General features: G+C 40.1%; 1 protein-coding gene across 1 annotated transcript in view; it reads left to right on the top strand.

Moving 5' to 3' along the window:
- LOC124265896 overlaps nucleotides 1–23,753 on the top strand; it is a 124,597-nt gene that overhangs the window by 22,240 nt on the left and 78,604 nt on the right. The window contains 28 exon segments of the mRNA XM_046700748.1: nucleotides 588–733; nucleotides 1,397–1,573; nucleotides 2,540–2,698; nucleotides 3,413–3,555; nucleotides 3,939–4,009; nucleotides 4,501–4,667; nucleotides 5,237–5,403; nucleotides 5,689–5,875; nucleotides 6,341–6,505; nucleotides 7,412–7,591; nucleotides 8,205–8,352; nucleotides 9,064–9,144; nucleotides 9,359–9,507; nucleotides 12,220–12,358; nucleotides 13,190–13,414; nucleotides 14,047–14,113; nucleotides 14,648–14,811; nucleotides 15,311–15,444; nucleotides 15,999–16,137; nucleotides 16,427–16,672; nucleotides 18,468–18,662; nucleotides 18,916–19,007; nucleotides 19,864–19,909; nucleotides 20,140–20,391; nucleotides 21,341–21,395; nucleotides 22,361–22,530; nucleotides 23,016–23,189; nucleotides 23,511–23,735. Coding sequence (XP_046556704.1) covers nucleotides 588–733; nucleotides 1,397–1,573; nucleotides 2,540–2,698; nucleotides 3,413–3,555; nucleotides 3,939–4,009; nucleotides 4,501–4,667; nucleotides 5,237–5,403; nucleotides 5,689–5,875; nucleotides 6,341–6,505; nucleotides 7,412–7,591; nucleotides 8,205–8,352; nucleotides 9,064–9,144; nucleotides 9,359–9,507; nucleotides 12,220–12,358; nucleotides 13,190–13,414; nucleotides 14,047–14,113; nucleotides 14,648–14,811; nucleotides 15,311–15,444; nucleotides 15,999–16,137; nucleotides 16,427–16,672; nucleotides 18,468–18,662; nucleotides 18,916–19,007; nucleotides 19,864–19,909; nucleotides 20,140–20,391; nucleotides 21,341–21,395; nucleotides 22,361–22,530; nucleotides 23,016–23,189; nucleotides 23,511–23,735 — 4,263 coding nt within the window.

The raw sequence follows: 23,753 nt of genomic DNA, 5'->3' as shown, positions 1-23,753 counted from the left end.
TTAGTTTTACGCCTCTTTTAGCAATATTGCAGCAATATCACAGCGTGGGACACTAGAAATGGGCTTCACACATTGTGTACATGTGGGGAATCGAACCTGGGTCTTCACCTTGACGAGCGAACGCTTCAACCATTAGTCCACCCCACCGCCCCTCTATTCACATTATGTCAGTTCAGTTCACAAAATGGGAGATATTCTGCAGATTACATTTGCACAGCTGGCCCAATACCTTTAACTTGCTGCAATTTGCTATGTAGCGTTTTGTGGTAGAGGATTTGCTGTTCGTGTTTGAACCCAAATTCAATAAAGACCCATGGTCGATGACCACCGTACACATGCTTGTCGTGTTAATAAAATGGTCACTACCTGCGTCACTGATTCCACCTCTTATTGCAGTACTGGTGGCTCTGTGGACACTGCAGAGTTACCTTCCTTTGGATCCGCAGGTCAGATTCGAAATGATAACGTTGTATGGTCTCGTTTGTTGTTTGTTGGTCGCCCAACCTAAAACAAATGGCAAGTTGAACATCAAATAAACCTTTGAATGCACCTGTTAATTACTCTCTCATATCCACTTTCGTGTTCAGCTCCCCTGGACGGCCACGCTAAGTTAACTGTCTACGATGAAGCATACGCGATGGTTCATCTTGGAGTTCTGGGACAAAACGTCGACTTCTTCAGGGCAAGGCTGTGTTTCAAGGGCAGCGCCTCCTACAATCTTAACCTGCTGCAGGTACACAGCTACTGGTTCTCAGCATCCCCAAACTGACTTGCATACATTGCTTGGCTGCGATCATTTGATTTCTGCTTGGGTACATCACTCCAATGAATTGCACCATAATGTTTTGAAAACCATTTAGACGTCATCGGTTATCGTCACATCTATTCAGTGAGACTTTTGTTTGGTACTGGTGGGTGTTGGTTAAATACTAGTAGGCTATGAGACGATTGATGATGGAAGGAACATATTAAATGAATTAAGCGCACGCAGTTTTTTGGTGGAAGTATGTGTATTTTTTCGCAGGTTTCTGTACATTAAACCAAAATTTCTGACGCGAAATTGAATATCAACTAGTTTGTTGTTTAAAGCTGCACTGAGCTATATTGCCGCGGCCTGTTAATAATCGTGCCTGGACCAGACAATCCAGTGTTCAAATGACATCATGAGCACCGATCTACGTAACTGGGATACGATGTCGTGCCAAACAAGCCATCGAGTCCATTCACCGATCCCGTCAGTCTCCTAGTTGTAGATCATTCTAACGCGGCTCTTCACGAGTATAAATATCAACTAAGTCATTTAACAAGGTCCAGTCAGATGCACATCACAATACATTTTTGTTTGTTTGTTTGTTTTTGATGGGGTTTTTTAAATATTAACATGACAACTTTTCAGGAATTTGATATCGACAGTATTAAGAAACTGGTGGAGCTCTATGATAAAATCAAAGGCGACGTCGTTGACGCTATTGAGGTAGGCGTTGACCTGTTCAAAGACATCATCAGGGGCGATCCGTCCATTGGGGATATGATGGACGAGTTCAAGCAGGCGCTGGAAGAAATGCCCGAGAAGGTAAGTTGTGCAGTGAGTGAGTGAATGTGGTGTTATGCCGTTATGGTGTTGTGGATGCGTGGACGTGCAGGTGGAATTAGTGACAGGTTGGATAAATATATCACGAAGAATTCTTTCTGCGATAGTGTACAGTGCGGTTTCTACGTAATTAACGGGTCCTTGACTGAATGAGATATTTTAGAAGGTAATGTTTCTTGTCAGTGTCTAAATGTTCGAACCATTCAGTGACGCAGGTCTAAGAGATGCCATGCATGTGTGGTAAATACAATATACATTTTTGCTAATGTTGTTCTATTTAGTAGGAACTTTAATTTCCGAAATGTTCCATTAATTTTAGATGTCTATTTGACAATGTTTTCAATAAGATGATGCCAACTTTCGTTAGACGAGAAGGTTAAACCCAAATGTTTATCAAAATCAAATGTTTTTAAATTGCAGCAATCAAAATTCAAATTAATGTCTTTTCGGCCATCTCAAGTAAATGAGATAGCTTCAGTTTTAATCTTGTGTTTTTATTTGGACTATTCCATTATAATGTGCAGGTAACTGGTGTAGCTAATCTGTTCACTGAACCATAAATGTTGTTGTTTTAAGGCGTCTGCGAACTGCCTGTCTGCGTAATGGGAGGACGCCATATAAGCAATGAAACCATTTTCCTTAATCATAAGATTATGAGTTCATTTTACGATTCCTACGATTTTAATCACAGCGACACAGTGATGTCAGGTATTTGTCAAAAATATAACCGAGCTTGGATATGCTTCTGACAACCCAACAATCATAATTAGTTACCTGGAATTCGAGGTCAGGATCAATGGATTCTGACACGCCTAAGGGACGTAACTCTGGACTGCGAGACGCTGTGTCTTGGACGGCATGGGCACTGTTGTACACGTTCCATTTATTGATGCTCAAATACTCCTAAACCATGACCACTGACACACGTTGATTAATTATCACACGCAGGTGGTGGAGGTTGGGAAGAAATCAGCACTGGCCATGGCAGCGATGGGCGAGATCGACGAGGACCAGTTACCTCCCTTTATTCGCCCCACGCGGAACCTGATTGTCAAGGTCACGAATCTGTACAAAGACATTAAGGGAGCCGTCATGACGTTCTACAATGTGAGTTGTCAACTATTTACACTATTTACAGGCTTCGGGGACTGGTGGAGTCACCAAGCCATATGACTGGATCAGAGGAAGGTCGTGAAAAGAACTAATACTAACTAAATGTTACATTAGGATCATGATATGTATTGACTGACTGACTGACTGAGTTTGGTTTTACGCCGCTTTTAGCAATATTCCAGCAACATCACGGCGGGGGACACCAGAAATGGGCTTCACACATTGTGCCCATGCGTGGATTCGAACCCGGGTCTTCGGCGTGACGAGCCAACGCTTTAACCATTAGGCTACCCCACTGCCCCGATATGTATTGAGTCTTTGAATGGCATTTAGACGTGATACCCATAAAGGCAAGGATTTTATGGATGTCAACTTCGTTATTGTGATGGACACGACGTTTCGAAGTTTATATATGACATCCATAAAATTCTTGCCTTCATGATATGTATGGGTAGTTTTTGTACGCTTGAAATATTGATATCATTATTTGCTCCTTTCCACTGTGACACATCAAACCGATATATGATGAGAGCCAGGATTGATACGGGAGGCAACACACCAGTATTATGATTGGCAAAGAATATATTCATTTTTGTACTCACACATGAGAAACTTCTGAAAAAGGATATTCGATGTCATTCAATACACATGTCATGACGTCGCCGGAAGCTCACTTAACGTCATTGCCACGGCCTTCACCCTTTTCAGACGCTGATGGAGACTATTACCGTTGTCATCCCACGGGCCGGGGAACAGATTTTCAAGTCTATTAAAACTATTGTTGACGGCTTCAAGAACTTCAACAACGACCCGAAGCAAGCGATATCCGGTATCGCCGGCAACGTCATAACGTGAGTTAAGACCGTGACTTTAAATCAATGACGTTAAAATGTCACCAGTATTCTTTCTTTAATTTCATGACAAGAAAATTCGAATAATATTGTATTCTTTAGTGTTTTATATACTGATAGATGGAAAAGGGGGACTAACATAGATAATTCGTAATCTTCAGGACCCTTAAAGTATCGAGTTATCTTCAATTCGAGATAACCGGAGTTTCAACCGAGGCAACTTCTTAAGCAAACGTATATAAATGATGTAGTTAACAGTTTCACTATATGTATATATGAGACGTACAAGTGTAACATAATATAGAGAACATCCAACGTGTCTTCGCGGTTCCAAGACTTTTGCCACTAAGTATTAACACCTGACGACCTATTTTTGCCCACAGGATTGGCATGGAAGTGAAGAATCTGGTTGAGGCAATAAACAAAACAAAGCAAGCATGTTTCTTTTTGAAAAGTAAGTATTACTTGGATAGTTCGACGTTACGTCATTGTTGCATTGCGCTTATATGTTTTATCCTCGGCACGTACATATGTATTGCATCTACATCATGAATGGGATAGAAGTATAGCTTAAACTGGGTCATGATCAGCTGTTGGGAAGACATAGATAGAGTATACCGTCACCAGTTTTAGCTGCACATTGAATTAAGACTACGAAATATAATGCGCCGTTTGTGCGAACATACACGACATCTGATTAAGCCAAAGCCAATGTTTATAATACATTTCCGAAAATGAATATATGCCAATACCTGTTACTTTTACCTATAAGTCTCGATTCTCTCGACTGTATCTGTGAGTGAGTGAGTAGGCTATTTTTAACCAGTATTCCAGTGTTACCTTGGTGTTTGGAGGAAAGCCTAAAGTTTTACGTGTAATCAGTTATCGTAAGACCATACAGATTGATAATTAGATGGTGATGATGATGATATTTTGCCTTCTCAGAGGAGAAGCCCTACTGGTGGGACCTTCGCGGTCAGATATCGGAAATAAGGGCAATGGCGTCTAACGCCACCTCCGCCCTCAGAACGGGAGGGTCAGCATGGGTCAACGACGTGGTCAAGGGAAAGAAGGACCCAATTGCCGAGTTTACTAAAGGAAAAACTACCATGGTAAGTCTGACTAAACCAAACATCCCAAACACCCCAATAACGCGGTACCAGTACTTGCCGGGTATATGAAAGTTTACACCAATTTCTGATGGTGGCTAAAATACTACTGCTGCTGGTAATAGTACTATTACCAAGTAGTACCACTACTACTGCCTGTGGGATATTCATGTGGGGAAGCAGTGAAATACTTCTACTATTACTACTGCTACTGGTACTACTACTACCAGGTAGTACCACTACTACTAGTACAACTGCGCTATTTCGGTCTGCCGGATAGTTATCTGAGTGAAGCAGTGGTTCACACCAAAGCCCTGGGTTCGATTCCTGGCGATCTGGTTTCTTGACCTCCTTTCCGTAACGTCACCGGAGTATTGCTCGCTCGCTCATCACACCCAGTCATCACACTCAATCATCTCACCCAGTCATATCGTCCAGTCATATCATCCAGTCATATCGCTCAGTCATGTCGTCCAGTCATATCGTCAAGTCATATCGCCCAGTCATATCGCTCAGTCATATCGTCTAGTCATAACGTCCAGTTATCTCATCCAGTCATATGACGTTTTCAGGCCGAGCAGAAGCAGGAGGTGATTGATATTGTGAAGGGCATCGTGGATGATCTCCTGGCTCCCCTTGACGGCCTCAAGAACCTGGGCGGGAGGTTCGTGGAGACATACGAGAAGGTTTTCAAGGTCGTGCAAGACATCAAAGAAGCTTTCGACGCTCTTCGAGAGGGGTGAGTGCCGACTGTAGATCCTCGTTAACCCATCCATTCTGGATGAAAGCGTTTCCAACTTAAAATTTAATTTGATTTCATGGTGCCCAATTGCTGGGCGTCTGGTATAATAAAGGTTGATTTATCAAGGTTCCCCTGAATGGATTTCCCATGTGGGTTTAATTTACAAGGGTCACAGCTGTGCCCCTTTCATAATTGTAATAATTTTATTAATCATCTTTCTACCAGTCAACACTTTTTTGTAAAAGAGAGAAGAGATTCTTGACACAACATATTTTTTTTCAGTTACCGCACAGCGCGTTCTCTGATTGATCGTGTATTTGGACCCAAGTGCCACAAGGCCTTCCCTCGCACCCTCAGACAGACCGGGGGTGGCTGTGACGGGCATGGAAGTTACCCCTCCCGCCTAAAGAATGGGAAACCAGAGTACGAGAACGACGGCGTGGACATAACCATTATGAAAGGCAAATCTGTGAGTGAACTGTCTTTTGCCAACAAACTTATTAAAGTCCGCATTTAACAAGGCCAGGAAGGGCACAGTTACTGTGTTTAGTTTGTTTAACGTCGCACTCAGCAATATTCCAGCTACATGTATATAACGACGGTCTGTAAATAATCGAGTCTGAACCAGACAATCCAGTGATCAACAGCATGAGCATCGATCTACGCAATTTGGATACGATGGCATGTGTCAACAAAGTCAGCGAGCCTGACTACCCGATCCTCTTATAACGACAAGCATGGGTTATTGAAGATTCATTCTAACCCGGATCTTCACGGATCGGATAGTAGTAAGCAGTCACTTGTATTATATTCATGAGGAAGTGTGTTTTGTCCCTTAAGGATAATGATACATTGGTAAATTGTGAGGAGAATGTGCCCCTAAAAATGTGTCAGCCATTGTATCTAAATGGATACCGTCTTTCTTCTATAACAGGTGGTCGCCCCCTTCCCCGGAATCATCATGCTGTCCAACAAGCCAAATGAAGTGGTCATCAAGGCGACTGGAGGCTCCCTCAAGAACACAGACATCATCATCACCAACGTCAACCCCAATTCCACTATTCAACATCCAAACGACGGCCTTTATGTCGACAACCAGGTCAGGCAGTGTTGTATAATGTATAGGCCGATGATCGAACCTAGGTTTTCGCGTGACGAGCGAACGCTTTAACCACTAGGCTACCCCACCACCCCTTCTGTTGTAATGGGTTACGTCCTGCCACAACCACGGTGGCCGCTGTACAGGGGAACCTTTTAATCTACACACTATGGTTCCCCAGAATTCCGGACCAATAAATTTTCGGTTTAGCGAATTGTTCAACTGCCTTTTTTCAAGTGTGAGAACCTTCCGATATTTCAACATCTATGCAATTTTCAACGTTGACCAGAAAGTTAAAGTGAAGTTGAACACCAAGAAAGTCTGAACAATAGCTTGACTTCAGACAACTTCCCCTGCAGATTTTACATTTCATTATTTTTTCTGGGTTTTCCTTCTTCAAAAGACAACTGATGAAAACCAGAATAGCCAACAGTAATCTCAAAATTACAGTCTATCTATCTGACGTGTGTCAAAGTTATAAATACAATGATAAAATCCGTTTCCGAAATCATATATCCGTTGTACGATTTCGACTGTATAATACACATGTATTTATTAAATACTTATGATACTTAAGGTGAAAGGGGACGGTGGGGTAGTCTTGTTCGATTCCCCACATGAGTACAATGTGTGCAGCCCATTTCTGGTGTCCCCCGACGTGATATTGCTGGAATGTTGCTAAAAACGGCGTAAAACTAAACTCACTCACTCACTAATGTGAAAGGTTAGCATATCCTGCTCCACCAGTGAATCCTTCACAAACACCTGAAAGAGACGAAAAGTGTCCAGATACACGTAACTCTAAAAGAATTGCATTGGTTGTAATTCGAAAGTTTTGCAATATTGATCATGGAGATACTGGAATGATATATAATTGCTATATATAAAGTCATTTTAAATACACAGGTGGTAGCTGGTCAGGTGATTGGAGTGGCCACGGAGTCAGGGTGCGGCAGCAACAACCACATCCACTTCGCCATGCGACGTCCTGGCGGTCCTGTGGAACCCACACGATTCCTGGAGCCTCGGATACCCGAGATACCAAAGTGGATCCAGGAATGTGATGATTACAAGCTGGTCTGGAAGGTATGATGATGATGATGACGACGACGTTGAAGATGATAATAAAATCTTTGAAGTCTATGACACTTCAGGCTTTCCTTGGCATTAAGTCGTCAGAAATATTGTGGAAATTATTCGGAAGGTTGTTAAACCAAGCGAGCTCACTCCCACTTCAAATAATGAATTATTTAGTGTTGGTGTTCACACTATCAACCACTTTTTCATATTGTCACATCCCATGAAGATCCGGGTTAGAACTGATCTTCAGTAACCCATACTTGTCGTAAGAGGCGACTAACGGGATCGGGTGGTCAGGCTCTCAGACTTGGTTGACTCATGTCATGGTATCCCAGTTGCGTCGATCGATGTTCATGCTATTGATCACTGGATTGTCTGGTCCAGACTCGATTATTTACAGACCGCCGGCATATAGCTGTAATATTGCCGAGTGTGGCGTAAAACTAAACTCATTCAGACACACATATCGTCACATCGTTGTTGAACAAGGCATAAAACCTCATTCAATCAGACATAATCCATTCACTCAATAATCTGGAAAAATCGTATCACAAATGTCATCACCACATGTTGAGGACACAGAGTGGCATTCAGTAATCTCACCATGTTTCCTGTACAGTTTGAGACTGTCGCGGCGGGCTCCGTCATTGGTCTGCTTGGCAAGGACGAGAATGACACCAGTCCCGAGAGAAAGGGAGAGAATATCGACAATCCGCCCAACGTCGACCCGGACAAAGATCCATCCAAGATCCTGAGTGCTGCAAACAGTATGTAAACCTGTATTTCGGTTTTGGCTTTGTAAGCGATTTTGACTGGTGAATGGGTAAGCTCCTATGTACATACTTATATTAATATTGTAATGAATGAATATAAAAAGCGGAGGTATTAAGGGACCGTTCATAATTTATGGCTTTCTTTTTCTTTTTTGGGGGTGGTGGAGAATGCTGATTTTAAGGGGGTCACCCAGTCTGTTCTGGGGAAGGGGGTATCAATTTTGTACACATGTTACTAGGGGGTCAGCAATTTTGTACATAAAATTATTTTTAAATTATGCTTTAAAAATATGGAAAGGAGGAGCAGGGTCATTGACTTTGTACATGACATGCGGGGTTACTTACTTTGTACATATATATAAGTGGGGTCATTCACAGTCGTTCCCCTTTTTTGTTTCCATACCGTTATCTTTAAAATATTCTATAACATTCTTGTTCCCGATCCACAAAGCGTTCGTTGCGCCTTGATATTCGTAAGCCTATGATAAATTATAGAGTTACGACAGGTCGTAACTTTGCGAACGCATTGTGGATCGGGACCCAGGCTGACAGTCACATGTAGCCTGTTAAAACGTTTGTGTTGATGAGGGAGTTGGTCTAGCGACACCACCAACTACGCGGCTATCCGCGTCGCCTGCAGTCGCCTCATTGTGGTATGGACACAATACCTTAACACGTTGTTATTTATGTACACGTATGTTCCAGACCAGCCTGACTCTATGTACCAGAAACAGAAGACAAAGAAGACCGAGATAGATAATAAAGCCAGCAAAACAAATGATACTGGTGAGTGAATGAATACATTGTATATTATAATACCGCTTTCAACAATATTTGAGCAGTCTTCCGACCGGGGACAACAGAAATGGGCTTCACGTATTGTACTCACTTGAAGTATTGAAGCCGATCCTTTGGCTTGAAGACGTGTCGGTCACTACCAGATTTCCAAAATGTTTTGACAAGTACATTTACAAATGTATGTGGTTAATTCCTTTTCTAGCGCTGAAGGCCTTGTTCAAGAAACCTGCTGCCTTTATGAAGAAGTTCTCTGTGAGGAACCTGAAGCTGGGAGCATTGCTAGACATCATGGATATACTCGGTCTGGACGACAGCCAGCGCAAAATGGCGGACGTCATCACCCTCATCAAGGTCAGGATCACTTGCGGCGATTTGTCGAGATTATTGTTGTAATAGCCTTGATTGGTGAAAGACCGAAACAAATAGAATGGATTTTATTTGTACAGATCAATGGTGACATATGACCAATATTATATTATATAGGTATTCATAGAGTGCTAACGCGTGAAGGTCCGGGTTAGAATATTGATCTTCAGTAACCCATGCTTGTTGTAAGAGGCGACTAACGGGATCGGGTGGTCAGGCTCACTGACTTGCAATTGATTGACACATGTCATCGGTTCCCAATTGCGTAGATCGATTCTCATGCTGTTGATCACTGGACTGTCTGGTCCAGATTCGATTATTTACAGACCGCCGCCATATAGCTGGAATACTGCTGAGTGTGGCGTAAAACTAAACTCACTCACTCACTATATAGCGCTATAGTCCACCCCATCTACATGCCTGCTCAAAGCGCTTTGTTTTACCTCCATCATTGGATGTCAATCTCAACGGCACAACGTATTTTCAATCTCAACTCCCTGGGGACCATACAACTTGTGCAGCCACTGGCTCATCAAGTTAATGTGGCTTTCCCACCCTCACATACCTAATATTCTGAAAGGGACCAAATGACTCATGAATGAAAAAAAAGGTAGGATTTAGGCGGTAAACTTAAAGTGTTGCATTCTAACTGAAAGAAGAGGTTCATAAGCTACAGAGAGACAATCTCGAATTTCAAAAAAGGTCAAGCTTCATTCTGCCATAAGAGCAAGACGGTTTTTATAAAGGAAACAAACAACACACATGTCAACAATCATGCACACGGTTTTGGTAAGATATTCAATCTTCAGTCATGCTCTCAAATCAAGACTAAATCATCTTAAGCTGTATCCAAGTTTTAATTCTGAAAACAAATTTGTAGGAAAATAATAGTTATGTGTGACCTATATGAGACAATGAGCAGTTAATCTCTTGAATGCTCGGTTAAAATGCAGCTAAATGTGGTCATAATGCTTTTATAACATTTGAGAAGCCACCCAGTAACTGCTATATTAACGAAGCATAATCAAAGTAATATACTTAGTAATTGACTAAATTAAGAAACAGTTAAATGACGGTTTTTTACGACCCACTTGTATATATTGGTATTGTGACTCTTATTCCTGTGACTTCTTTTTCCGTGATTCGGATGGGATATGTCATATTTTCCTCTCTGTATGCGAAAAATAACACTAATAAATAATGAGCATCGGACAGGTTTCTCCCTGTCGATAGTCCCGTGAATTTAACCTAAGAAAAACACATTTAAATATACGTAGCATTGAAAAAACACATCGTCAGGGGCCACAGGATGTCAATAGTAGTTTGTTTGTGGTCAAAGGGAGGTAATCGTGTTTTACACGCTTGAACTCCGCAGAGTGTCTTGGCAATAGTAGTTTGTTTGTGGTCAAAGGGAGGTAATCGTGTTTTACACGCTTGAACTCCGCACAGTGTCCCGCTTAAAACTTCTCACAGAGCGTGTGCTCCAAAGGGAGTTAATCGCGTATAACAATCAAGAGTTATGTCCCTTCATAAAGGGAGGTAAATCTGTAACGCAAACAGGATTATGGGTTGTTTCCCTTTGACCATCATCAGGCACGTTTCCTGACATCCAATCAGGCTTACACGAAGGCTGAAGTTTGAATTGTCTCCCTTTGACCATTGAGCGCGTAAACCCTTCCCAACCACCAACGCTGCCACTGAGACAGCAGGGATGTGTCTACCACGTAGGGTTGTGATTAGGCGAGACCAACCCTCGTTCATTAATATTGTCCACCAAAACTGGCAAACCGGAAAATTGCGGAATCGTAAACGAGTTTGGTAAAAATGGAGCAAGCTCATTGAAGTGTAGATGGAACCTCCAGTCAGACACACCCAACACCCAGCAACAGTGTCACGGGGCATTGCTGCGCCAATGTTTTTTTTAAACAAAGTTTGACAAATTACGTAATAAGGTATTGTGACGTGTTGTAGTGCTTGTGGTGCTGAATTATAAAAAAAAAAAAAATTATTCGACTTTGTTTCCTTTTAATGCCCTATAATTCTCACATTTTACAGGTGACAAGTTGTATAAATTAAATAATTTTGAAAGACAAAGCTCATTACTTAACACAATGTTTCTTATTTGGAAGTCGTAGGACCTTCTTAAAGAGATCTATCTATCTATCTATCTATCTATCTATCTTTCTATCTTTCTTTGAGTAAAGTTGACTTGCTTCCATCAATCTTCACTGTTCATGACCGGGAAAAGTATTGTCCATGGCAACAAATGGTATTTATAAATTGCAAGAATTCCGTTTTTTACATAATGACTGACTGATAGAAGTGCTGCTATAGACCTGTGTGCAAGCGGAAACCTTTAGCTGCAGACAACAATATAGACTTTTGTTTCTGTGACTGATGATTGTGTTGCTTTGGTTGTTCTTCTGTGTTCTGAAACATAAAGGGGAGGCCTCCATATTGTAACCCATTGTCAAACATTACACTGTGAAGTGATGTTCTGTAGGCAAGCCACAGCCAGAACATATGGTTTGAATCCCAGATTCACTGTGAATATTTCTTGGTCTGTTATTGGTTGGTTTCACCAGGACAGTAAGATTAGACCAACATCACTTCAGGCTTTCATTCCACATAAAACTGAACCATCATGTTCCCTTTTCCTGAAAAATTTGTAAAGTGATGTTAAAACTCAAATTTTAGGAGATGATTGACAACAAGCCATGCTTCAACCCAAACCAACTGACGGACGACCAACTGAGGACTGAGCTGACTGAAAGAGGACAGAGAGCTGATGGTACCAGAGAACAGATGATAAACAGGATCACCACACCACAGAACAGTAGGTTTTGTTGACAAACAAACATCACGGATTCACTCAGATTTGGTTTTTAAACTCCTTTGCTCTTGAAGGAACAAGGTTTAACCAGTTGTATATGGCACCGGTATTTGTTTTGCAGAGTTGCTTCTCTTAGTTGTCAGAGGATCTGCTAATTGAGGGTTCTTCGTTAGTCAGAGGCATACCCCCCAAACTTCAAGTCCTGTATTACTTCCTCTCACATCAAGCTGACCCACTGAGACATAAACTGCAATGTTGTTCTAAGCTGCAGTTATCCAAACTCAATGCCTCACAGAAAATACCCTCCTATAATAATATATACTGACAGGTCCTTGTTAAACTATACTTCTGACAGTTTTCGAATATCCATGACCTACAAATGTACATCTGATTGGACACAGAATACCTTCCCACATGAGAATGATAATCACTCTCACTCACTCACTCTCACTCACTCACTCACCTCACTCACCTCACTCACCTCACTCACTGCAACCTCCTATTTCCAAGTTGGGTAGCCTTCTACCACCATCAAAAGATACTCTGGAACTTATCCAAAGTTACCCTTAGGAGATAAAAACTATTCAACTTCCTTTTTTGTTTGAGAAAGTAGTATTACACTGTAATCAACAACATCGAGTAGCACCTCCTGTACATGATATTGGACCAGTCACACCAGTGGTTCATAATATAAACAACATCTGTGCAAAGTACAATACTGATGGTATACTGTCAGCTGAGACGGACAACCCAATTCAATTTAGTTGCGCCTACCAGCAAGCAATAAAATGCAAAACAAAAGTCTGGTACTAAATCGGTTATCATCTTTTTCAGAGTGTCCGGCCATGAAGATAGGGATGCCAAAGAACATCTACTGCACGTTCGACAGCATGTGTCTTGGACTGGAGTGCTGTGCTCACTTTAAACTCTTCATGTTCCGGAAGGCCTACAAGGTGTATGCCAGGCTGGATCCCTGCGACTTCCAGTTCATTGTAGGTGTGGAGAAGAAGTTCGAGAAGAAGTTTGGAGCTCTGGACGGCCTTAAAGATATTGTCGCAGGTAAAATTTTGAAGAAAAATATGAATAAACACCTACATACAGGTTAGGGACTGTTCATAATTTATGGGTGGGGTTGATGTTGATTTTTATGGAGAAGCATATACAATATGAATGGAAACACACACACACACACACTCCTAAAATATATGTACAAAGTAAGTGTCACTCCCATCCACCCCTGCATGTCGTGTACAAAATCGATGACCCCCACCCCTTCCCATAAGTTTTAAACATAATTTTTAAGTACAAATTGATGACTCCACTTCCTCCCAAGGTCTCTTTTTACATTGTTGTTTTTCTCCACTCCAGTAAGGATTGACCATCTTGTAAAATGTTTGAGTAAAAGTGTTCCAGATTGGGGCTTTAGACAATTATGAGGAGTTAAGACTTGTTTGTTAATGTGCTGTCATTTTATGGCACCAGGCAACAAACACAAACATTGGAAAATGTGTGCAGTGTTAGAGCAGAACAGACTTGCCCTGAACACCACATGTCAGAAATTCACAACACAGAAATTCATTTGCATTATTTTCATTACTGTTTTTCCTTTTACAAACCACTGACTGTGTTTTGCTGATATTGGAGACTCACACATTGATATTTGAAGTGGAATGTCTCTCCTTGTTTTACAGGATTCGACAAGACACTGAAGACAGGCATCAAGCTAAATATTCTTGGCGGCATTGAGCTGGTTGTCAGGTAAGTCTTGGATGTAGTGGGTGAGTTAGATGTGTTCGTACCCCAGAACGTAATCTGTTGTTGATTGTATATGTTTACAGTTTTCCTTTTGGTAAAACATGTGGAGCCGGGTCATGATATTGACAGACCTTGGGCTGTAATTTTAACGAATCGTGGATTCAGTTCCATGATCATCATAATACAAGTAATGGGTTACTACACTGGTTGATTTTGCTGTAATTCAGGAGAAGGTGTATTGTCTTTCTTAACTATCATAATCTTTTAGACTTGTTCAATGATCATCATTCATTTCCATGCTGTACAATATGAGTTCCACTAAACAATTCAAACCTTTGATGAATCCTCTGATCTTTGAACCGTAACTATCATCATTCAAGACTGAAAATGATTATATTTAGGGCCAAGGATTTGACATTGTAGTTTTCCGTGTAATCTCATGAACAACAGCAAACCATATGTGCTTTATCACACTAGATCAGTTGATGTTATCAGACAGCCTCATTGATGTTATTGGTCGTGACTTTGTGATTGCAGAGTCAGACTTGAGAAGGATGAGTTCGTGTCACTGATCACGTTGGGAGCAGGTTTCTGCGCCCAGGACGATGCTGAGAACTGCATCGCATTCTTCAACATCCTCGATGAGGCACCCACACCTCTGCCCATCTGCCTCGATGACGGCACAATGCGTTGGCCCAAGAGTAAGTGCTTACTCTCAATTCTGAATATCAAAAAGATTTTAATAGTTCATAATTATAATAAACCTTTTGAGTCTACAAAAGTAGTAATACATGAGACAGATGATAATTTAGTGAATAACCAATTTGTTAATGGTAGAATTATATTCAGGATTCCTTGTGCTATGTCATATCAGAGGTTGACTTAATGATGATCCAGTTTAATCAACCCATGCTTGTCATAAAGGATCAGAGGGTCAGGTTGCTGACCTGATGCATGTCATGGTATGCAATGATGAAGATAAATGTTCGGGAAGTAAGTCACTGACTTCTTTGAGTGGCATTTTAGAAGTTGCGAAGTACGATATAGAACAAACTTTATGGATAACAACTTCTTGTACTTCCCAACTTCTAAAATACCACTCAAAGACACTCACGAATAAAAGAGGTTGTTATCCAAAAAGTTTGTTCTATATAGTAAGTCACTGGACTACTGACAAATTTTCAATCTTATCCATTCCAGTTGACTACAAGGCCCTATTTGACAAGGAAGCCATTAAAAAGCGGATCAGGGAGAAGGGGTCCCAGCTGGTCAAGGACACCATCAACAAGGGCATAGAGGAAGTACTGGCCCTTGTCCCATGTATATCGAAAACTGTAAGTCAGAACGTCATGGTCATGTCACACTTGTTTGAAACATCTGTTATTTGAAAGAAAACTGATTGTGTGTCTGTTGTTTGATGGGTTGGGTTTTTTTGCAATTATGTGCACACAACAAATGTCAGTAGGTGATTTTTTTTAAAGTTTACTGGGTGAATAATTGTCAGGTAAATTTCAGTACACATGAAGATATTACATCATATGTTGAAAGGACTACCATTACAGGATTAGATATGACACAGACAAATTTCAGGTCAACTCATGATCAACTTTTTGTGTTTTTATTTCTTAAAACACAACCTTTTGTACAAAGAATAAATGTAATTAACAACTAACAAAGCTACTATTTGCCAAGGCACATTAAAACTGTAAATGAAGCTCAGCAATGAAGAGTATTTGCTAACTAACAAACTATGAAATGTTTTCATCAAGTATTCTTTTACGCAAATAAGAGAAATTTAAAGATGCCAAATACTGCGTGTATTGTATGTGGAGTTGAGTTTATCTCAAGATGTGGATGTTACTGTAAAAGACACGTCCCCAATCCCCAGGCCCCAGGCAAGTCTGCCCCCTGCCATCGCCCAGAGACCTTCACCCAGGACCTTCTGAAGCAGACCCTCCAGGAGAGGGGGCTCGCCATATCTGGAACCAAGACTCAGCTGGAACAGAGGCTCAGGGATGCTGATAAAAGTATGTAAAGTATAAATAAAATAAAACAGATGCATGATGTTACAGTGAGTGACAAAGGAAACACTGTACTTGTGTACAATGAAACTATTTGTACTGTACTGTGTACTACCAAGGTAAAATCTGTAAAAATGTAACACTTCATATACATGCTTAGTTTTTGACCGTTGTTGTTTGAGATGGGGGTAGCCTAGTGGTTAAAGCATTTGCTTGTCAGAAATGCAATCACTTCAGTTTAAACATAAACACACAACACACAATAAATAATGGATGATACTCCCAACTGTTCCAGTGTGTACTGTCCTTGGAAAGACACTGACCTTACCAGCCATAAGAAGTTCAAAGCTGGACAAGATCATCTACATGTCAATTTCTTCCAATTGTCTCCGGGTTGACGTATGTGTGGACGCCGAGATCAAGGCTATTGGCTTCAACAAGGCATTCAGAGCCTATATTGAGCTGGACCCCTGTAGATTCACTCTCCTGCTCAACTTTGAGACCTGCACCCACGAGGTTATACTCTTTGGCTATGCTTGGGGTAAGTCCTATATTTCTTTATGATCATTTGTCTTAATTTGGAGATGTACAAGTATTAATAAAGATGTTTTGATGTTGATGCAAAGGTAGATACTTTTTTCCCTTGTCTTTAGGCGTAATACAAATTGGGATGAATTAGGATTCGGATATATATCAGAATCTTGATATGTTATAGATTTCTAATACTTTACTGACTTTATCTGTGTCATCATAATTCATGTCATAATATTGCAGTAGTTGATCATCATAGCCACCATTGTTTTAATGCATTTACAATCTTAGCCAGGTGGTTACTACCAATTTCACCTTATTTGTATTTCGTTTGGCCACACCAAGAGCCCAGATTCAATTTCTAAAATATCCTCTATGCTTAACAGATATTTGAGACCCTGTGGTCAAAGTAACATAGCATAATTGTTGAAAGGAACCACACATTGGTAAACTCTGGTTACAGAAGTGGGTTGATGATTTTGGTAAAGGGGAGTGCGTAAACCTGCAGCTAACATGTGAGGTGCCTGATACAAAGGTATATTTGTGGTCACCCCTGAGCCAAGATGCTGTTTTATGAATGAACTACCCTTTGATGAAAGAGGCTCTGTGTATTGAAAGAAATACCCTTTGATGAAAGAGGTACCGTGTATTGAAAGAGATACCATTTTATGAAAGAGGTACAGTGTATTAAAAGAAATACCGTTTTATGAAAGAGGTACAGTGTATTAAAAGAGATACCATTTTATGAAAGAGGCACAATGTATTGAAAGAAATACCATTTTATGAAAGAGGTACCGTGTATTGAAAGAGATACCATTTTATGAAAGAGGTACTCTGTTGGACAGATATATCAGGGTTTTAAGTTGACTCACAAACATGGAGGTTCCGGGACCCCTAATTATCAGCTTTAAAGGTCATTGATGACAATATTAGGGTCCTGTGAAGTAACAGTGTAGAGAAGTGTATGTTGATAATTCCTGTAGAGCCTGGAATGAATCATTGATTGTGTTGACTGATGGATGACATGTAGACAACCAAACAATTAGCAAAGTCATGGATGTGTTGTGGGTGCAGTTGTGTTTCTGGTCCATTCTCTACATTTTTGCATACAAAACCCTGAGATACCATTTTAAGAAAGAGGTTCCGTGAACAAGAAGAGGTGCCATGTACCTTCCATGCAGATTGTGAACTAAAAGGGTAACATTATACTGAAAGAGCTGATACATCGTCATCTCTTGCAGTACTGGTATATGTGTTATGAATACAATCATGCGTTTAAATGACAAAGCTGTGACAATATATCGTAGTATCTATAATCATGATACTTTATCTGACGACAAATATATCAATACGTTTTTTCGTATCATGATATGTATCAATTGACCTTAAACTTATTAATTTTTCACCAGAAATTGGCGGTTATGTCAAGATTTACACTGTTACTTGCTATCAAAATATACAATTTGAACGAAAATAACTAAAGATAGCATATCGTGATATGCATCGAATGGAATCGTATCGCATCATTCCAAGAAAACGCAATATGTATCGTGAAATTTCTGTATCATCACACCTCTATTAAATGAGAAGCATGGAACACCAAAAAGTCAGAGTCTTGCCTTTCAATGTGATTTTCTGGGATTTCCTGGTGGTTAAAGCATTCGTTTGTCATGCCAGTGACATGGGCCAGGTACATTGTGTAGTCTGTTCCCTGATGTCCCCCTCTGTGGTATTGCTAAAATATTGTTAAAAGCTGCCTCAAACCAAACTCACTTACTCACTCACTGTGTTATTTTTGTCCACAGGTACTCCTTCTGAGCTGAAGTTATCTGACGAAGTGATCATCAAGTACACAATAGACCGTGACGAGACGAGGAAGGTCTTTATAGTCACCATGGGTCTGAAGCTGGGTATTGGGTCTGAACCCATCCTCGACTCCACCTTCTTGGAGAACTTTGATGTCCCTATTCCTCTGTGCAATGAAAACTTTTCTCTACCAGGTATGAAATTTCTATCCTGGCCCACAACGAAGCACATTTGGTCTCAGCTTAGGCACGTGAGTTTGTTGAAAATTGCCTCTGTTCACCCAGCAGTGATTGGGTACCTAGTGGGATAAGATGGTCATATGACTGTTAACCTGTTATGATTGCAATAAACCGTAGTGGGATAAGATGGTCATATGACTGTTAACCTGTTATGATTGCAATAAACCCTATTACACCTCTTTTACCAATGTTGAACATTTATTTCCAGGAACCGGTTCCATCAAGGACCTGGCCAAACAGATGGGAGGAAAACTTATTGGCGAAGTGGTAGACGTTATCTTCAAAAAACTTAAACTTGATGTAAGAAAATATCATTTCAACATATGATCTCATAATGGTGTAGTTATGAACTGTATCATGTCTAACCATGGAAGAGTGAGTGAGTGAGTATGGTTTTGCGCCGCTTTTAGCAATATTACTGCAATATCACGGCAGGGGACACAAGAAAAGGGCTTCACATATTTTACCCATGTGGGGGATCGAATCTGGGTGTTTGGCGTGACAAGCCAACGCTTTAACCACTGGGCTACCCCACAAGATGGAAGAAGCAGGGAAGGTATCTTGTATTAAGTTTTCAGGGCTATACTTCTGTATTGCCTGTTATTCATGTAATGATATTACAACCTGTTGTTCCTTTTAGGTTTATTCTTTTCTTATACACTTTGTCCTTGTCACTTGTTTCAGAAAACCCACTTTGAAATCCTTTTTAACATTGAAGTTCAATATTAAGAAGTTTTCTTTGTGCAAGGTTTAAGAGTTACTGTAAACATAAAGTATTGCAGATGTGATAGTTATTTTGTTTCTTTAAAGCATTATAGCAGAAACTTGGTTTTAAAATTGAAAGTACTGGCATGCATGGAGTAAAATTTAATTACATGTTTTTACAAAGGCGGGTTAGAATTGGTCTTCAGCAGCCAATGCTTGTCGTAAGAGGCGACTAAAGGCATCAGGTTGATTGGTTGACACATGACATCATATCCTAATTGCATAGATCAATGCTTGTGCTGTTGATCACTGGATTGTCTGGTCCAGACTTGATTATTTGTAGGCTGCTACCCTGTAACTGAGTGCAGCGTTAGACAACAAACAAACAAACAACCAAACAATCTTTCAATTACATGATTTCCATAATGTTAATTATTTTGTTCCCTTTCAGACCGTATTTACTAATGGCCCTTGTTCACTGGGATCATCACCAGCAGGTAAATGTGCATCATGAAGAAAAAGAATTGTTGTGTTTTTTTAAACTCTCCAATTTTATTGATGATTATACCATGTGATACCTTTAACCTCGTAAAACTTCTGTTCTTCCACGCAATTATCCGATAGGCTCTACAGACGCAACAAAGGGAAAATTATGTATGCCTTATTTGCTGTGTTCTGTTACAATAATCATTGGATTATACATCCAGTAAAACTCATTACATTCCAGACTGCCCCTGGCAGCTCCCCAACATCACCAACTATCTGCCCTCAAGCTTCCAGGACAAGGTCACCTGTGGTCTGCCAGAGAACTGCTTTGGTGTCCAGTGCTGTGTGGACTTCGTCTTTAACATACCTCTGTTTGACCAGCCTCTTCTCAAGAGCATCCCTTTCTTCCTCAAGTTCGAGCCATGTAATTTTACAGTGGAGGTTGGATTTGGGTCGTATTATCATAAAGAAACGCTTCTGGAATATAACTGGGGTAAGATGTACATGTCATATTATTGGACTTGCAGAATTAGATATTGATGATATTAAAGAATCTTCACAAATATATCCGCTAAGGATCATGTGAAATTGTTTGGTATTAGTTCAATATTTTGTGAATGGAAAATCCAAGAAATAAGTTCACAAAGAAATGTTGTGAATAGTTGTATTTTGAAAGCCCCATATGTGATTTCTGTCATACTTTGTTAATGTTTTATATCTCTTGACTTTAAAAAGTTGAATGGGTAGGAAGCATACATAAAAGTATATGCTCCACAATGATCATGTATGTTTTGGAACTGTGTAATGGGCTGAAATACTGTTCTATTATTTGTTCTTTACCGATTCGGAAGATAAAGTTCTTCACTCAAAGAACTTATTGATTATATGTTAATATAACTGCTCATATTTGTCATGTGTGGAAAAGAAGTTGATAAGTTATAATGTTTTGAATGAAATGATTCTCTGCATTGATTGCTTAGGCCAGACCAATTTTATTTTTTGTTTTACGGATTTTTGTCCTCAGAAAACCTAAAGGCAGGAGGGAAAAAAATATAAATCACCAGTCAAAGTAATATTTCTTTTGCATACTAAAAGTATTTTATTTTTGGCAAGTTATAATGTGTATATGGGGCAAAAATAATCAATAAAATCTTTTTTGTACCTTTACATTCTTTGCCAATAAAAACATAAGGATTTTATTTTTGGAGCTAGGAAAATTTTATAAAAATGTTTTCTTATTCTTGCAAAAATACGACTGGCGGATCCGTAAAACAAGAAATAAAATTGGTCTGGCCTTATTGTCTTGGTTGGTAATTGTTTAATATTGCTTTGAGGACTCACACAAAGTGTTAGTGAGGTTAAGCTGACATTCATTCGTGTCTACGATTCGTCTGCTGTTCGGATGTTATCACGGAACCTATAACCTGTTTTCATTTTTTCAGGCAGTGTAACAGCTCTGGAAATTGGAGAAGGAGACCCATCCCCTATCATCATAAGGTAGATGACATTAATAATTGTTCAATATACTTCAGATAACATGGTTGTTGTCTCCGTGGTATCACAAGCCATTATATAGGATCATATATTTATTGAGGTTTTAGTTACATTGCCAAGCTGTGAAGGGCAAGATGGCTGACTGTTTCGCTCAGTCGGACATAGGTTCACGCACATGATGTCCTTCACCTATGACAAAGAGTTACCTCCCAGGGTTCTCTATCACTCATATATCACAATGGTCAACCCATCAGGAGATGCTATTAGCCTATTCAGGGTATTAAAGAAGTAACTTTTCACAGTGTATAGGTCGACTGGAGTATGAATGCTTTCATCCATGCAAGTTCAAATCATATCACTTCTTTAGCTTGTTCATACAAGGGTCTGTCATAAGGTGAAGTTTATACTCCACAAACCATTTTTATTGATTGAAAAATGAACGAGTATAATATAATAATACATGTCATGTCACCAGAAATTCCTTAAACTTCAAAACAATTTATCAACATTTGTGCAATTATCAACTGTGGATCTTTCAAACATTTTATTTTAACATCAATGTTATTTTAATAGTCAGAATCATACAATAGATTTTGTTTTTGGCATGAATATGGAATGGCTCTTTTGACTTCTATTGTTATCACCATACCTATGGTTCACTACTGTGGCAGTCTACAACGTGTGTCAGATTTACATTCTCCGTCAAGACACACATGGCTGGCTTAAAAATGAGTGAGTGAGATGGGTTTTTTGCTGCTTCAAGCAATGCTCCAGCAGTATCATGAATTGGGACACTTGAAATGGGCTTTACATATTGTACTTATGTGGAGGATCAAACCTATGCCTTCACCGTGACAAGTGAATGCTTTAACCACTGGGCTATCGCACAGCCCCCTGAAAATTGAACTCGTAATCTGACATAATTATTGTTTAGTGGACAAGTCTGTGATTTTCAACGTCTCTTTCAGCTTCTCCGTTTCTAAGTACAGCCAGGGTTTTATCATTGACCTGAGCGTGACCACGTGTATCCCGATAGACGACGAGGGCTTCTGTTTCCCAGACGGAGGTCTACAGCTGATGAAGGGGGAGAAGATACCTGCATGTGATGCCAAGGCTTTGGTGGAGTTCTCAAAACAGAGTGAGTTTCAGTCATTAAGTGGTTACATTTAGGTGATCGAACATGTTTTATTAATTTTCATTTGATCTCATTTTTATTCTACAACTCCCTTCAGTCAGTTATACATCCCCAAAACAAGAGTTATGTTGAAAAGGATATGCATTTCTGATTCAATTTTTTTGCATATATAGATTGTTTGTAGGCTGCTTGTGATGCAGCATTTTGTATTATTACTCAATAATAATGTCTCAATATTCTTTTCAAATGTATGTATTTTCTTCTTTCTTTTGATTTTTGTTGTTTTATTTTGGGTTTATTAGGTATGATATCAATTTCATGACAGTTTTTATTCATGCTCCATTGGCCTTTTACAAATGTGTTTTGACTTGCTGGAATCAAGCACACAATATTTCATTTGATGATGCCACAAACAAAGTTTCTCAGATTTTTGGGTGTCTGTGTATCTCTTTACAGAAGAACCATTACCTCATTTCCATTGCTTCCAGATTTCTCGCTGTCAGAGTGGACAAAGGAACTGGGTCTGGATGCTGCCCAGGCTCTATCTCAGTCTGCTGCAAGGCTGCTGCTGGACAAGTTTGGCATCGCTGAGTACTTGAAGGAGGAGAGGTGTGATGTCCAGAGGGATCCCTACACCCCGAGTGTGGATGGATGGAGGAATGGTGAGTTGTTTTGGGGGGAGATGTTTAATGTAGAGATTCTAGAACTTTAAATCCCCAGTGTGGATAAATGGAAGAATGCTGAACATTTTTGGCTGATTTGTTCTTCAGTAGGTCTTTTTGGTGGCAATAAACATGTTTCTGAACAGGATGTCCTTGCCACATCATTAGACTTTTCCCGTCATCATTCCTGATGACATGGGTCATTGTGCATGATGTCAATCACGAAATGAGACAATTCAGATTCTTTACTCACATACTCACTCATTCACACACTCACTCACTCATTCACACTCAGTCACTCATTACCAACTTTGTTTCCAGAATGTCCAAAGAGCATCCGGAAGCTCCCGAAACTGCCTCAAGGATTGCACTGCCATCTATCGGCCTCGTGCACCAAAATCGACTGCTGTTTTGATGTCCCCTTTCTTCAAATGTCCTTCAACGCCATCCTTAATGTCGACATGTGTGACTACTTCATATTTGCGGCTGTAGAGAAGAAAAACTTCACCTTCAACATGCTGGGCGATAATGTCAACCTTAACACAGGTACATCTCAATACATCA

This window comes from Haliotis rubra, unplaced genomic scaffold (genome assembly GCF_003918875.1).
Source record: "Haliotis rubra isolate DU_JTF1 unplaced genomic scaffold, ASM391887v1 Scf122, whole genome shotgun sequence".
Classification (NCBI taxonomy): domain Eukaryota; kingdom Metazoa; phylum Mollusca; class Gastropoda; order Lepetellida; family Haliotidae; genus Haliotis; species Haliotis rubra.
The sequence above is the reverse complement of the archived record's forward strand: the minus strand, read 5'-3'. Positions and strand labels throughout refer to the sequence as shown.